This window comes from Trichomonas vaginalis, chromosome V (genome assembly GCF_026262505.1).
Source record: "Trichomonas vaginalis G3 chromosome V, whole genome shotgun sequence".
Taxonomy (NCBI): Eukaryota; Parabasalia; order Trichomonadida; family Trichomonadidae; genus Trichomonas; species Trichomonas vaginalis.
In genome coordinates, this window is record NC_067207.1 from 5,401,404 (window position 1) to 5,418,977 (window position 17,574).

The 17,574-nt window shown below is 27.6% G+C and overlaps 2 protein-coding genes and 2 pseudogenes across 4 annotated transcripts, besides 9 other annotated features; 3 read left to right on the forward strand and 1 right to left on the reverse strand.

The window, feature by feature from the left end:
- Positions 1-176: part of a mobile genetic element that runs on past the window's edge.
- Positions 1-176: part of a terminal%2Cinverted (terminal inverted repeat of MuDRx-3N1_TV transposon ID:TVAGG3_0282850) that runs on past the window's edge.
- A 1,293-nt stretch (positions 177-1,469) lies between these two features.
- On the forward strand, positions 1,470-1,706 carry TVAGG3_0282860 (N-acetylmuramoyl-l-alanine amidase family; the record flags this gene model as incomplete). Its single annotated transcript, XM_051228913.1, has 1 exon — positions 1,470-1,706. One exon carries the CDS (start codon positions 1,470-1,472, stop codon positions 1,704-1,706), a length of 237 nt encoding a protein of 78 aa, XP_051098643.1.
- Positions 1,707-2,012: 306 nt separating this feature from the next.
- Positions 2,013-2,855, forward strand: TVAGG3_0282870 (annotated as a pseudogene). The gene has a single exon. A coding segment is annotated over exon 1 (843 nt).
- A 945-nt stretch (positions 2,856-3,800) lies between these two features.
- Positions 3,801-4,445: a mobile genetic element.
- A 97-nt stretch (positions 4,446-4,542) lies between these two features.
- Positions 4,543-5,442, forward strand: TVAGG3_0282890 (uncharacterized protein; the record flags this gene model as incomplete). The annotated part of the gene is made up of 1 exon (XM_051228914.1): positions 4,543-5,442. The coding sequence occupies one exon, from the start codon at positions 4,543-4,545 to the stop codon at positions 5,440-5,442; it is 900 nt and encodes a 299-aa protein (XP_051098644.1).
- Positions 5,443-6,512: 1,070 nt separating this feature from the next.
- Positions 6,513-6,829: a mobile genetic element.
- An 876-nt stretch (positions 6,830-7,705) lies between these two features.
- Positions 7,706-14,977: a mobile genetic element.
- TVAGG3_0282920 lies at positions 8,873-11,003 on the reverse strand (annotated as a pseudogene). Its single transcript has one exon. A coding segment is annotated over exon 1 (2,131 nt).
- Positions 14,161-14,977: a terminal%2Cinverted (terminal inverted repeat of MuDRx-3_TV_TvPhantom-3 transposon ID:TVAGG3_0282930).
- A 764-nt stretch (positions 14,978-15,741) lies between these two features.
- Positions 15,742-15,779: a terminal%2Cinverted (terminal inverted repeat of MuDR-5_TvMULE4 transposon ID:TVAGG3_0282940).
- Positions 15,742-16,821: a mobile genetic element.
- Positions 16,784-16,821: a terminal%2Cinverted (terminal inverted repeat of MuDR-5_TvMULE4 transposon ID:TVAGG3_0282940).
- Positions 16,822-17,574: the final 753 nt, after the last annotated feature.

A 17,574-nucleotide genomic window follows, 5' to 3' on the forward strand; every position in this document is an offset into this window, starting at 1 on the left:
AAATAGCTCTTGAAAATAATTACAATTAGTAATATGTAAGTCAAAGTTCGAGTATTCTAATAAATAAACGTTCCGGATTTTCTTTACTACAAGAATCAATACTTAATATATAGAAGCAACAGTAAAAACTTATTAGAGATTCAAAAAGAAAGTTGACTAAAGAAAATCTTTTTATAAGTAGTAGATGAGTGCGGGTTGTGTGACTTTTTTTGTTGCATCTATATATAGACGATGCATTAAAATATATTTATTTATAAATCATTAAAAAATTAACATTAATTTTAAAATAATTTATTTTTTTATCTTTTATAAAAGAAGCTATATATAGATGATGTCAGATATTCCGCGATTAATTAAACATTGTTTAAATCCTGAATGGGTTAAACTTCAATTTAAAAATGAAGATTGTGAATTATTAAATGAATATGAAAGCCAAAATAAGCTAATGAGGTATAAATATAATGATAAAGAATATTTAATTTCATGGAATCAATGGAGTCATAATCAAAGACCTCATAAACGAGAAGAAGAAATTGAAAATAATGAAATGGAAATCATTGATGACATTAAAGAGGATGGAATTCCTAAATTTTGTAGAAAAACCTTTAGAACTAAGTTAGGAGCATATAAACGTAGAGTATTAAATCCTGAATATCTTAAACATCAATTTAAAAAGGAAGACTGTGAATTATTAAACGCTAATGAATATGAAAATGCTAAATCAAAACTGAGATATAAATATATTGGAAGTGATGAAAGGTGTAAAGATAAAGATAAAGTTTATTCAGTTTCATATAATAACTGGCACACGTTAGGGATAAGAAAACATTTAGGAGATTATGGGAAATGTTCTGAATTCTTTAAATCTAGTATGTACGAGAGAGTAAAAGAAATCAGATATAATTATCATTCATGAATGAAAGATTCACTACCATAAAAAAATAAAAAAAATAAAAAAATAAACTTTAAAAATTCATGTCTCAGAATCAACATTGAACTTTAAGAAACTAATGATTATTTGAATTTATGAAATCAATTATTTGATTCATTCTTTCTTCAATCTCTTCTATTCTTTTTGTTAAATCATCTATTTTCATTAATGAGGTGATTCTTGATTGAGGAATAGATTTTAAACTAACAACACCTTTTATTTTTGAAATTTTGAATCCATGACCCTCCGGGTCTTGGACTCTGTCCTCAACTTAAACATTTTATTCAATTTACACGTTGTCAATTCTTCAAATAATTTTTTATTATTAGCATAATAATCATTAAATTCTTCAACAGATGAAAAAATTTTTATTTCAGTAATTGGTTTAACAACGTTTATTTTTTGTTGAACATTTTCACTTTCATTTATTTCTTCCTCCTCTGTTTCATTTATTTTTAAAATCGGTTTCATTTATCATTAAATAAAAAATTAGAATATAAGTGATGAAATATATTTTTTAATTAATATTAAATCAGAGATGGCGGCAGGATTCTTTAAAAAATTATGGGAAGGAATTAAGAAAGCTGCAAGTTGGGTTCATCAAAAGATTATTAAACCCGTTGCAAACTTTTTGGCACCAGTAGCGAAAACGGCAGGAACTATCATAGGAGGAGTATTAGGTGCTAAAGCAGGTAATCCAGCGATGGGAGCACAAGCAGGTAACGCAGTTGGTGGAATTGCTGAAGGAATACTTAATAAAATAGGAGGAAAGTAGTGGAAAAATAAATAAATATTATTTTTATCTTAGTATCGGTTGTAGTCGACGATAAACCTTATCTCCTTTATTTAATACTTCCCTTACCGGAACATTAGGTGCTATTTGTTCAGCAACGTCACTAATTGCTTCTTTATTCTTAAATATCCAATTTGCTCCTTTCTTAATCCCTTCCCAAACTTTATGCGCTCCTCTTTTTACTTTATCCCACAGTTTCTTAAAGAATCCTGCAGCCATAGTTGATTATTTCATTAAAATTAAAAATTCATTTTCATCTTTTAATTTTGATTTTTTATTTAATAATAAATGACGACTAACTATTTAGTGCCAAACACTAAACCGATTAATGGAAATGTGTTTCATTCATTCGAAAAGATAAATGAAATATTCGCAAAGAATGATGGAAGAAGATATTATAGAGAACTTGAAAGTTCATGCTATGACTCTGATGCTCCATATTTTGATGATAAACAAACTCATTTAAGAATTACAAATCCGGCTCATGATGTGAACCAATTAGGTGACACATATATTAAACGCAAAGTTAGAGCAACTCTAGTTTCAAATAAAGCTTTCACATGTGATGCCGCTTTTAAATGCATTCGTTTATTCGTTGGTTACAAATCATCAAATCAAAGCTTTAAACAATTAGAAGTAGAAACCGAAAGAGGTGATGCCGGTTATCTTCAGATGGATTGCGCCCGTGAATCTTTCGCATTTGCAACATATAAACCAAAATCAGAAAGGAAAGTTAAAAAGTTTGTTCATTCGTTATATAATAATGTTCAAAAATATGATAACTCAGTATGTGGTAAATATATTGACCCTTCAGAAGTTTTCAAGAAAGCAAATGAAGAAGTTGATATCACTTTTGATATGATTATTCCAGTAAATGATTTGTTAGCATTTCAGGCGTTCGATGATTATCCTAAATCATTTGGTGAAATCATTCTTAAATATTATGTTTCAGGGATACTTTAGTATTTGTCAGGTTGACCCGTTAAGAGTTGCTGATTTACAAAATTACGTTTATGAAAGATAACTGATGAAAATTATGAAAAGATTATGAATCATGTTTATAAATATGATCGCAAATTCCAACAAATCGGACTTCCTGCCAAATTAATTACAAGCTTAGCCGCTACATCTGCTGACGCAACAGTTGAAGACGTTATTATTTCATGCACAAAGATGGAAGTTTTAGAGGATAAATGCATTACACCAGGATACGGTTTAATTGAAGAATCAGTTAAAGCAATACCACGTTTATTTTAGTAAGGAAGATCCATTCATGATTCCAGCTCAACATATTGACGTTCGTTCACTAAATGGAGGTTGCATCACTCCTGAAGGTATCAGCTCAGATTTCTCATACGCTCTTCATAATGTTACAGATGTTGTGTTAACATTTCCGAAGAATGCAATGCAAAGAACAGTTTTAGAAAATCCAATGCTTCGAGGTCTTCAGGTCACTATAGATTCCAGAAACTTCCCGATCAAGCGATGACCACAGTGGGCGACATATTCTTTACACGTATGCTTCAAGCTTCTGATTTAGATGGAGTGAATGAATGCACGGAAGAATACGAGGACTCATTAACTAGACCACTGAATGATGATAATGGCACGCCATTAGCTAGAACATGGAAAGACCAAACTTCATTCTTATGCACTATTCCAGTTCAACGTGATGGAGCGGGTAATTCTTTGATGGATTAGAAACTTTCAACTCACAAGTTACAGTACAAGTGAAAGCTTATCCAATCATTCAGGGTGAAAATGACACTTACTGTTCAAAAGTGACAAATCCTCCTCAGGTTTGGTTTACTAGGACTACATATTGGACATGGACACCGGATGAAGGTTTTGAAATATCATCCAACAGGTACACACCGCAGTATAGAAGTTCATATGATGAAATATTGATGAATAGAAATGTATAAAATTTATAAATTTATTTTTGATTAAATGGATTTAAATTCATCCACCCCTTATGAAGAATTAGCAGGAGTATATAATACATACGTAGATGATATGATTAATGAAGCATTGAGTGATAATAGAAATGCTCTATCTAAGGAAAAATTAATGAAAATTCCATATTCTGAATGTTACTTAAATTCAATCACTGCAGCAATTGTAAACAAAATAAAGGTAAAACGTTAACGATATTAAAACAAATTATCATTATTGCTAACACTTCACCCTATTCACATGTGTTAATATTATATCAACCGTTCAGGTTCACCTTCAGATGATACATTTGAAATCTTTAAAGCATTTAATCAAAATTCCAATTATTTTATTTATCACAAGAAGAAAGCGAAGATTATTTAAAAAACTTTTTAATGTATAAAGAATTATATAATAAATCAAGAAGCAAGGATTAGAGGATAAAATTATTGATAAACAACGGATGAATTATTTGAAACACTTTCTATTTCAAATTTTGATAGAGAATTTTTGCATTCACTCATTTTTCTAGATGATGCGGTGAAATCAAAACTAATAACAAATGAGAAATCATATTTTAATCAGTTATTAACTCAATGTCGACACATTCAGTGTTCATTCTTCATGGCTGTTCAATACTTCAAAGCATTAAGCACAAACATTAAATCAAACCTGTCCACCCTTTTCATTTTCAGTGGTTTTAGTCGTCAACAGTTGAACGTTATGCTTTATCAAGTGAATTTACCAATGAGCATTAATGAACTTTACACACAATATCAACAATTAGGAGAACATGGAAAAATAATAGTTGATTTAAATAAAGGTTCCATTAAATTCGAATAACTTTTTATAATTAATTTTTATTTTTTATTTATAATTAAACATGACAGAAATAGCAAATCTTCTACAGGTTCCATTAAAACAAGGAACAAACAAAAAGGGTGCATATAATAGAACTATGAAAGTTCCAGACGGAATGAAAGAATTAGTCCACATTGTTGCCGGTCTTCAAAAGGATGTTAAACAAATGAGAAACGTTTTAACATTACCAGAAGCTCAAGCATATGCCAAACGTCATGGTCCAAATTGGGAAGCACATGAAGCAGACATTACAGGACCAAATGGAAAACCTGATGGTATAAATGAAGTTTTCGTTACTGATGGTCAAGGTAATATTAAAGTCATAAATGGGTATAAATTAACAATGACGGATTATCCTAAACGTAAAGCATATAATGAACATTATCCTATGCAATTTGATGAAAATGGAAAAGCTGTTAAACAATACATTGGAGAAGGTGAAAATGGTCCAATTAATTCATACCGTCATAATCCATATTCTTACTTCAATGAAGAATTAAATGCTATTGAAGAGGGACCGGATGGATTACCACGATATTCTAACCAGTTTGATGGTCAATATGCAAATTTGAGACCTGAAATTCCAGCTAAGAAATTCTTTAAAGTTGCTTTATTCGATCCAGTTTTCGCAAATGTTAAAGATGAACTTAAACAGCAATTCCAACCAATTATAGTAGCAAGAATTGCATCAGGTGCTTTATCTCAAGCATTCAAAGATTTAATTAAGAAACCATTATATCAGCAACGAGGTTTAACTTATGATTTAGTTAAGGAATCAGATAAAAGAAAATTTGAGAAATCAGTTGATTATAAGAATGCAATTAATGAATATATTAGGTCTATTAATTTCGATGAAAATGCTAAAAATCAACTTCATGAACAAATACAGGAAATAATAGATTCAAAAGTTCCAGCAAAATAAAAGTTTAAATATATTTTTTTATTCGAATATAAATGAGAAGACGTTTCACTAGTCAAAAGAACACTAACGCAAAAGCAGAGATTACGGTTGGTTATAATGTAAATGATGATAAATCACGAATTATTCAAAATGTTAAAGTTAATGTTAGTCCTGAATTAACAAGGTCAGCAACTCAACCAAATTTATTAACTCGTGACTTACCGAAGAATGAGGAGGAGCAAAATAAAGAAGATGTTCCGTTTTTGTTCATTTATGTAAGAATAAAAAATTAAAAAATAAATAAAAATAAAGTTTATTTTTTAAAGTCCAGGGCTAAAGTCCATAAAATGAATTAAGAACACATAAATTTTTATCATCTGCGACGTGACGAATACATTTTAATTTACTCAAGAATGCGTACCCTGATACATTAAATCTAATTCCTGTCTTATTTAATTTCACAACTTTGAAAAGGAATGTATGAATAGCTATAAAATGATGAGATGATGTTTTATGGGTTGCTTCCATTTTTTCTGAAATAAATGAATAAATATAATGTTTATAAGTTTTCATATCTTTTATGTTCTTAATAACGAATGGTATAGACCTTTCAACTTCGTCTTCCTTCGGTGCTGTTCTTTCATATGAAACATTATTAGTATCTTCAATAATGAAACCACAATCGCATAAAATTTTATATGTACCAATTGTTTCTTTTGATATTTTATCTAACAAATCAAAAACTTTATCAACACCTGTACATTTATTTAAATAATAATTTGTGTAAATATCATGGTCTTCTTTCTTAATCGTATTTGTTGCATATGTTACATTTTTCAGTGCTTTTTTGAATTTTTCAGAATCAAGAGGAGGTGAAAGTAATATACATGGATAATCTCCATCGTCAATAAATTGTAACTTATGTTTATGAATAAATTTTGTGCCTTCTTCTGAAAGTGTTTCATCTATTTCACCATCTAATAAATTTTTAGTAGATTCCAAAAAGTAATTTTTATATCTTTCTTCATGAGATTTTTGAACTTCTGATTCTGAAGCTGGGATATTCATTAAACCCTCTACTTCATTCTCATTATATTTTTCAACTTCTCTTAATTCCTTAATTTTTTCATCTATTTCATCTCTTATTTTTTCCAGTCTTTCAATTTCATCATATTCATCATCTTTAATCCGTTCTTCATAATATTCAGGGAAAACATCAGGTTCTTTAGGTTTTTCTTCTTCAGATGTGGGATATAAGAAATTTATAACATCATCTTTATTCATTTTTCCATCATAATCTAAATCATTTAATAACTCCGCGAATTTTTGACAATTTCTTAAATAATATTTATTAACTTCATAACTCGCCTCCTCTAATATATCCTTTATTTCCTCGTTTGTGAATCCCAATTTTTTAACGTCGTTAGTCTTGACACTCATTTATCATTAAATTAAAAAAATAAATTATTCAAAAAATGTAAGACATGAATTTTTAAAGTTTATTTTTTTATTTTTTTTATTTTTTTATGGTAGTGAATCTTTCATTCATGAATGATAATTATATCTGATTTCTTTTACTCTCTCGTACATACTAGATTTAAAGAATTCAGAACATTTCCCATAATCTCCTAAATGTTTTCTTATCCCTAACGTGTGCCAGTTATTATATGAAACTGAATAAACTTTATCTTTATCTTTACACCTTTCATCACTTCCAATATATTTATATCTCAGTTTTGATTTAGCATTTTCATATTCATTAGCGTTTAATAATTCACAGTCTTCCTTTTTAAATTGATGTTTAAGATATTCAGGATTTAATACTCTACGTTTATATGCTCCTAACTTAGTTCTAAAGGTTTTTCTACAAAATTTAGGAATTCCATCCTCTTTAATGTCATCAATGATTTCCATTTCATTATTTTCAATTTCTTCTTCTCGTTTATGAGGTCTTTGATTATGACTCCATTGATTCCATGAAATTAAATATTCTTTATCATTATATTTATACCTCATTAGCTTATTTTGGCTTTCATATTCATTTAATAATTCACAATCTTCATTTTTAAATTGAAGTTTAACCCATTCAGGATTTAAACAATGTTTAATTAATCGCGGAATATCTGACATCATCTATATATAGCTTCTTTTATAAAAGATAAAAAAATAAATTATTTTAAAATTAATGTTAATTTTTTAATGATTTATAAATAAATATATTTTAATGCATCGTCTATATATAGATGCAACAAAAAAAGTCACACAACCCGCACTCATCTACTACTTTTATATAAGTAATTTTATTTTTTTGAAATACGAGATCGAATAAACATGTATTTTATTTTATTACTATAATAATACGTTTTTACATAGTAAGAAAGTTTAGAGACTGAAATGAAATTAAAAATTGAGAAAAAAATAAAGCTTTTCTATAAAAATTCATATTAATATTTATTTGATTGAGTTAAAGTTATCCAATTTATTTGGTTCAGTTTAAAATTATTTGTATTTAAAATATTTTAGAAATATTTACAATAATATTCATATAATTATCGATTAAATCGTTGCAGAAAGTAAAATGATATAATTTGCTATATTTAGAATTTAAGAAATTTTAAATGGTGAAAAAAAATAGAAAAAATATGAAAAAATAGACAAAATATTGGAGACTTCTAATTAAGAATGAAAGACTTGTCATTATTCTGGAATTCATAGCATGAAGATATTGTAAGGTACATTATGTATATATATATACATCTTTCCATCAAATAATCTTCAATCTACTTATAAAAAATATTAAAAAAATCATAAAAATGTTTATTATAATAACGATAAAGTTGAATAGAAATCAATGTTACATATTATTGAAATAAATCATCTTCGGCAATTTCAATGTTTTCTATCTTTTCATTTTTTGTTTCTTCTAAATTTATTTGAATGTCATCAAGTATTTGATCACTTGACATATACCTTTCAATTTCAATATCTCTGAAATCAATTCCAGAATGTTTGGACAAATCCTTATATTTTTTCATTATATCCTCAGGAATTAATGATATTTCCAGACCAAAATGCTCTTCAAATAACTGAATCTCTTCATTTATTTTTTTCAATTTAATGAAATACGACTGTTTATGATCACTTGTGTTTTTATCTGCCCGTGCATATCGATGCAAAATCGCTAAATCCACTTTCATTAAAGTGTGTACCGTCTTTAAAATTGTGGGATGTGAATATACAATATTTGTATTTAACACTTTGTTGTACGATTCTACGCCATTATTAGAATAAATATTGTCGAATACTTTGAGCTTGCTGATTGAATTATAGCTTGTGCTCCATGTTTTAATAAAGTATTTTGCAAATTCATTTGTATCTTGAATGCATTTAATTTTATTACAAACCAAATCAAAAACTTCTTCTGGCATGAATGGAGAAGCGCATAATAACTTTAAAAGAATTTTATTGTTAAGATCTTCTGGATCACATTTTTTCTTGAAATTCTTAACTAATGCTGCAATAAAGTGATATATGCATCCAGTCAATATGGTTTGCTCTCCTTTTCTTTTATAAATTGAGCCTTGAAGTGCTTTTTCGAAATCAGTTGTTATAACATCAAATGTTGATAAAGGAATTTTAATATCAGTATCATACTCCATAATACTAAATACTCTTTGATAATCAGTTTCTGTTCTTCCCGTCATGATTATATGTAAAAACGGTAGATACAGTTGAGTTGCTTGGTCAAAAATTAACAAATTTAATAATTGGCCATTCATTATTGATACAGGAACGACTTTGAAGGTTCCATCAATAAAACAATGTGATGAATACCGTGCAACTCGAATGAAACGTTCCAATCCAAAAAAATAATAGGCATTATCATTTTTTGTGCTTTGGGTAATAAAATATGATCTTTGATTAAAAAATTCTAACATTTCATTAATAAGATCAATCTCTGATTTTGATTTGACAGGATGAACTTCATAATACAGCTGTTGGACTTTCTTCTCTGATATCTGAATGAAATTAGTAGACTGGGCGTGATTACAGTCATATATCAGTTGATTTGCATACTTTCTTGTTTCTGATATCGTTGCGGTTGGATTTTTGACAACATAATCTTGAACTTGAGATTCAATATCATAGTTCATTGGATTTGTTCCTTTAATTATTTGAGATTGTTTTGCAGGTCGGCAGTTATGAAGTTTACTGTCTGGTTTTTCTTCAGGAGAAATATTTAATTTCTCATCAAAGACTTTTACATGCATACAAAAGTTGCATCTAGGTTTATATCCGCAATAATAAATAATTTCTAAATAATTATTATGAGCATTGTAACGTTGAAATCTCAAAGGATGACCATTTGTATATATGGTTAATGAATATTTAATACGTGCGGATTGGGAAATTGAAAATGTATGATAAGTCCTCAGAATATTTTTGATTCTTTTTCGGTGAATCTCTTTATTTTTATCATCAAAAGATTGATAATTAGGAATAAGTTCAATGCAAGCTTTATTAACGATAATAGATTGTTTATGCGTTGAAAAATTATTTTGGTAATCATAAGCAAAATTTGGCACTAGATGTGTATTTTGTAAATCTGTTAATGGAGGATTATCGGTTAAATGATTAGAAATTTGGGAAGAATAAGAAGCAGTTTCATTAGTTTGTGAGGATTGATGCTGAGGGATTTGACGCTGAATATCCGAATTTATTGTTGCATTTTGTCTTTGATTTGTGTTTGAAGGAGTGACTCCACTTATTGTTGCAGTTTGTCTTTGATTTGTGTTTGGAGGAGAAACTCCACTTATTGTTTCATTTTGTCTTTGATTTGTGTTTGGAGGAGTGACACCACTTATTGTTGCATTTTGTCTTTGATTTGTGTTTGGAAATGAAACTGCATTTATTGTTGCATTTTGTCTTTGATTTGTGTTTGGAAATGAAACTGCATTTATTGTTGCATTTTGTCTTTGATTTGTGTTTGGAAATGAAACTGCATTTATTGTTGCATTTTGTCTTTGATTTGTGTTTGAGGATGAAACTCCACTTATTGTTTTTTGTCTTTGATTTGTGTTTGGAGGAGTGACTCCACTTATTGTTGCAGTTTGTCTTTGATTTGTGTTTGGAAATGAAACTGCATTTATTGTTTCATTTTGTCTTATATTTGAATTTTGAGCAGTTACTCCACTTATTGTTGCAGTTTGTTCATCTAATAAAATTTGTTCATTCTCCTCCTCTTTGAATTCATTAAATTCTTCGGAACTTAAATATCTGTTTAATAGAGAATCCGAGTTTTCGTTGTCTTCATCTTGAAATGGCCAATTCTTTCTTATATTGTTATCTTTATCATGAGTTTCTATAGAAAAATCATTTTTATCCTTTTGTTTACTTTCTTCATCATAATCGATATCACTATCATTCTCACTATAAGAATCTTCAGCTTCTTCATTTGGTAAAATTGTCTCATATATATTTTTTTATTTCCATCTGAAATTGTTACTTTATACTCTCCTTCTAACATTTTTTTTAATTTCATCAACAGGATTGAATACTTCCTGAAGACAATTGAAATTCATGATTTTAATTGCTTCTTCTATTATGTTATTGCTCATATACAACGCAAACTTGGCTGCCCACAATAAATTTTCGTCATTTTGTGATATTTGATTAATCTTTTTGTCTTGATCTTCAGAGTTTTTATACTGTTTACAATCGGAATTGAAAATAAGTTAAAAGGCTTCTTTTTTCTTTTAATATTGATAGTAATTTTGTTATTACAGCGCAAATTATCCAGAACACCTAAATTTTTGTTATTTGTTGTTAATTCGAATGTGTTTAGAGGTAAACTTAGCTTGTGAGATATATATAAATGAAGTGTTAATGCTTTAACCGCTCTTGGTGGAATGACATATAATTTTGTATCCTTATAAATAAATTTAATGTAGTTTTCCATTTTTGTCACTTTTTAAGATCTTACAAAATATAGTTGATTTTTATCACTATTGAAATAAGATAAATAATGTAAGGACTCTAATTTTGTTATAAATATGAATGAAAACAGTAAAATGGATAACTTAAATATATAAAATAAATATTGGAACAAAGCTATAAATTTTCATTCTTATTTATAAATTGATAAACCAAAGTAATACATTTATTACATTTCGTGTAACATATACTAATATATAGATATTTTTTGAGATAATGTATTTATCTGTAAAAATTGTATGTGATCAAATTTGATTGTAAATTTATTCAGTAATAAAAATTGCATGTACAATATATTATTGTCTTGCCATTTTTTTTGCTCATAATAAAAAATCTTTAAAAATGATAACATAAAGAGTATTAAGTAAAAATTTTACATCCAAAATATATTTCAGTAACAGCATAATACCTATGCTAATTTTTAGTTCTTAAATTAAATAGATGTCCCTAATCCCATAGATATTCACCAAACTTGGCAAATTCTGAACGTGATCTACATATCCCTAGCAAGTAGATCATATTGGTATACGTATCTTGATCAAATAAAAAGAATATTTGTTGAATAATTTCTGTTCAAATTAAAAGTTCTTCAACTTACGGTAAATCTATCTGCCTTAAAAAGTATTACGATATTATGCAAAGTCAATTTTCTCCAAAAAAATTTTGAGAGAACTCAATGAATTTTTGTGAAGGTGGAGTTAAATTGAGAAGATTTTTGGTCAGAGAAAAACAAAAATTACTATCTGATAAAATGGTATTAAAATGAAAAAAGTTTAAACAAAGGAAATGAAGAATTTATATTATATTAGAATTTAAAGAGTAAATATAAAAGATTGAAAGAAAGAATAATAATAGGATTCTTGAATGCAACATTTGGAATGATGTTTCCAGTTGTAGATGTGTTAAGCAAAGAGAGATAATGATAGTTTCTTGAGTTTTGAGTTAAGCTTGTTGTAGATGAGAGAGAAATTTTGACGAGACTGAGGAACTTCATTTGGAATGATGTTTCCAGTTGTAGATGTGTTAAGCAAAGAGAGATAATGATAGTTTCTTGAGTTTTTGCAATTAACCATCCTCAATGACTATTGTTTTAATATAATTTTTAAATTTTTTAAAACTGACATTTTAGTTGTATATTTTTTCTAACAAAGGTACATTCACTAGGCGATAACAGTAAAATGGGATGAAAATATGATAAAATAGCATCCCTATATAGTGCCAAACAATATTTATACGGGCCAAAAAAATTTGGCTAGAGATTTGGCGAGTTATAAAACTTAGAAAATTGAGAGGGATTTTTATTTTTGAATTTTTTTTGGAAAGTTAAAATTGCGATTAAAAATCGATTTCCAGGAGAACTAAGCATCTCATCATATATTTAAATCGATAAAAATATTAAATAATAGTTGAATAGTATAACAACGTGAAATTATGGCTGAATCTACAGAAAAAATGAACATATTTGACATTTTTGAAAATTCATACGTTAGATGGTGACAGACTCATAAACTATACTTTAGCTAAGATTGATATATGGTTTCAACAACACATGGTTAAAATTGTAAAAATATTTTAGATTTCAAAAAGTATATATGGTAATATAATGGAACAAAGTCAACAAATAGCATGTTAAATATGTTATAATTAACTTTTTATTAGATCCAATAGTAGATATCGAATGGTTTCCAGCTTTATGGTTAAATATTTTCTTTTCGAGCTTCTCTTTAACTGTTGTATTAAGGTTGTAAATTTTTGATGCTAGAAACTATGGAATCTTCTTTGCTGCTGCATTTTTCTTGAGAGTTCTTGCAATTTCGAATAGATCTGCGCATTGTATGAAATTGAGGCTTTAAAATATCTTGAAAACAGAATAGGACTGCTTTTCCAAAGGAATGCTTACTTGTAAATCAGAGAGTTTCAAAATTGAGAGCAAGATTATCATCATAACTTTCGATTTTGCTGCGAAAAAGGAAGACAAGTAATTAACAAATCATTTACTGTTGTTCATCAAAAGAAGAAAACTTTGATAACAACTAATGATGATAAAATCAAGCTATCTTTTAATATTTTAAATTGATAAGACATTCAAAATATTTGAATGGTTTAAAATATTTTCTTTTAATTTCTATAAGATATTATCATGATTATATAATAAAATTTAAATTTTTATTCAAAAAGGCAATATTTCAAACTTTTAATTTCAAAAATCTTAATTCTGCAATAAGTGTATTTAATTGTAGCAAATTTAATGATCCTTCGTCATGCTTAGCAATTTGGAACTCATAAATTAATGATTTCTTCAAGTAAAATTCTGCATTATTTCAAAAGTCAATAATTCTCTAGTAACTTTTCTTCAAACCCTAACCATTATATTATATGTATAATGGAGAATAATTGCAAAGAAAGATAGCCGAATTTACTGGGTAGTTCTTGTGATGCGAAATAATTGCAAATTAACACATAGTTTTAACAGCATCAATCTCTTTTTGCTCTCATTTAAATGCATTCGCACACTTTAATTTTGAAATATAAGAGTTTTGGAAATTATCAAATTTATCTGCTCAAATACTATAGATCTTCATAAGTGTTAATAGAATCACCAGCCTTACATATAGTGTTTAATATAATGATGCACATCATACTGGGATTTATTCCTTATTCATCTAGTTATTATAAGATTTACAACCCCATGAAAATTTAAAATTTTGTCAAAAATAGTGAATGTACCTTTTTTCTAACACAACTATCAATAAATTGTAATATCATTAAACTATATATTAATATGAATTTTTATAGAAAAGCTTTATTTTTTTCTCAATTTTTAATTTCATTTCAGTCTCTAAACTTTCTTACTATGTAAAAACGTATTATTATAGTAATAAAATAAAATACATGTTTATTCGATCTCGTATTTCAAAAAAATAAAATTACTTATATAAAAAGATTTTCTTTAGTCAACTTTCTTTTTGAATCTCTAATAAGTTTTTACTGTTGCTTCTATATATTAAGTATTGATTCTTGTAGTAAAGAAAATCCGGAACGTTTATTTATTAGAATACTCGAACTTTGACTTACATATTACTAATTGTAATTATTTTCAAGAGCTATTTCTATTACTCCTACTTGTTCGGCTTAAAATCTGCTATATTGTTAAGATAAACTAAGTCTAAATTTTGAACCATTTTTTGAAGTTTAAAGTGTAATACATATCGATTTTTTATCCGAATTTAAGAATTGCTTCAAAGTTTTAGCGTGAAATCGTGCATTTTTTCTAATGAAATTGTTATTATAAGATAAGCAATCTGAGTTTTTTTGAATAATATGTCACTACACATGATAGAGCGTTACGTGCTGAAAAGTTACGCTTCGTTCTGAAAGTGGTAATGAAGTTTTATTAGAATTCATCAAAAAAACGTATGAAAATAATCGTATGTCAAAATGTGAGCACTTCTCAAAATTTGCTCACATTTTGACTATTTTTGTGAGATCTTCCTCACAATTTTTTGACAAACGTACAAAAAAGTGCCAAAATGTGAGCAAATGTGAGCAATTTTTATATCTCATTAATTATCGTCTCTCGAGGAATAGTCACAGAGACCTTTTTTCAGGTGACCTTTAAGAAGTTTCCGAAAGAGTTTATGCTCATATAACCTAATTTCCAGGTAAATAGGGTGTATTGTTCTACTAAAAGTTTAGTTGCATACTGGCCTCGTTTCCTAAGAAACTTAATCAATAAGCTATCTCAATAAGCCTTGACCAACAGGAATAGGATAAAGGAATATGCAATACTGAACTACCGTAATCTTAAAGCAATAACTGATAGACGCAAGCTCATCACTACTTGTTTGGTTGTTCAACGAATCTTTTTATATCACAGTACACTACGCGTATCTCATACCTCCATCCAATAGATAATTTACTCATAATTACATTTGAAACCCAAAAGTTGACATTTTTTTGAAAATATTATTCAGATTCAACGAAAACTTTCATTCATGATACATGCATATAAAATCTTCCAAGATATGATTACTTATCTTAACAAAAAATATCATTCTTTTTCTATATTTTGAACAAATTTATGCAACCATCATGATTTTCGTCCAGCAATCAAGTCTCATACCTCTATGTATATATGAAATCATATTTTCTCCGTAGAATGCTACATATTTATATTTTTCCTAAATTTTAATTTTTTTACTTCTTTTTAATTTCCTTTTATTAGTGGCACACTATCCTCCAAGATGGATTTTCATATATTTTTGAATGTATGAGCCTCCCCAAAATTTCAAACCGCAAAATTGATTAACATTTTGCAAATATATTGAGTGGGGGACAAACTCGCCCATTGTCACTTTTTCATTAACCTTAAACTTGTAATTTTCATTATTTTTAATTAACCTTATTTCTTTCCCAATTCCTGATTTATTTTATTCACTTACTATTAAAAGTCACATTTTAATAAAATATAATAATTTATTTATAGCATTTTTTACTATACTGTAATAAAAAATTAATTATAATAAATTAAATGTTTATTAAATCAAATGTTTTCTTTGCAATAATATTTTTAATGTTGAGTAAACAATGTTGGGATCAAGTGTATCATTTTTCAGACCTTTCTGAACAGCTTCAAGCATACTGATGCATTCGACTTTTTTAAATTGTATCATTTCTTCGAAATCTCTTGTGACTTTTTTTGATAACTTTAACACTTCTCTCTGATTCCAGACCTTTAATTTGCAAACTTAATCAGGAATGAAGGAACAACACTGGAATATAACTCGATGACAAGTTCATCGAGTCGAAGATTTGGTTGTACACCACTTGTATGTGCCGGATACCATTGTGTCAAATTTTTTCTGAAATTAACTTTAAAAGTACTAAGTAAGATCATGAGATATAGCAATATATGTTTAAACCAACTTTATGTTGTTGTGTACACCACTTGTATGTGCCGGATACCATTGTGTCAAATTTTTTCTGAAATTAACTTTAAAAGTACTAAGTAAGATCATGAGATATAGCACAATATATGTTTAAACCAACTTATATTTTGGTTGTACACCACTTGTATGTGCCGGATACCATTGTGTCAAATTTTTTCTGAAATTAACTTTAAAAGTACTAAGTAAGATCATGAGATATAGCAATATATGTTTAAACCAACTTATATTTTGGTTGTACACCACTTGTATGTGCCGGATACCATTGTGTCAAATTTTTTCTGAAATTAACTTTAAAAGTACTAAGTAAGATCATTTATTTTTGCATAATATAATGCCAATATGGTTTCTTTTGATTTTATTTCATTTATAAGCAAATCAGATTTACCCAAAAACTCCACTCCATAAGCGTTCATTTGCTAAATTAAAAAGTGACAATGGGCTAGTCTGTCCCTTTCTCAAATATATTTGTTTCAAAAATTTAAAAGGAAATATAGAGTATACTAATGATCACCAAACCATCAAATTATAACATATATTAAAATTATTGAATTATTTTAATGAATAATGGTTAATGTAAAATATTGAGGTATCGAAATGATATTCCTTTAAAAGAAGTTAAGCCAAGGGCATTTTTATTCATGAGAAAACAAAAAATGTAACATATTAGTACCAGATGATAGATAAATAGAAAAAAATTGTTAAATAACCGAGAGCTTATCATGTATTTGTGTGTTGACATTTAAAAATAGTAGATTTATCAAATCTACTGGGAAGTTTTGTTTGTTTGCTGTTCAGGAGTGTAGATCATAGAAAATTTGTCAATATCTTGTCAACAAGCTATGTAAATATCGTGAATAAGCTTAAAATAGTAAAATACCTATGTGTTCTCTATCATTTTGCAATTTATGAATGCACAAGTAGGAAACCTGTCATTTCTGATTACAAAAATGACTTTTTCTCGAAAATGGCCCGATAAATTGGGCTCCATTTCAAAATATGTTAAAGTATATTGGTAAGCAAAGAATCCTGTTATATCTGTGGGCAATTTTTTATGTGAAAAGTATTAGATGTGAAATATTAAATTTTAACATACTACTTTCGAAGGTTAGATAATGACAAAAGCGAGTCAAATGATGAATGGAATCAAAATTCCTTGAAAACAACGATAGTAATTTTTAATTGAAGATATGAGGAACTAAATCATAGCTAA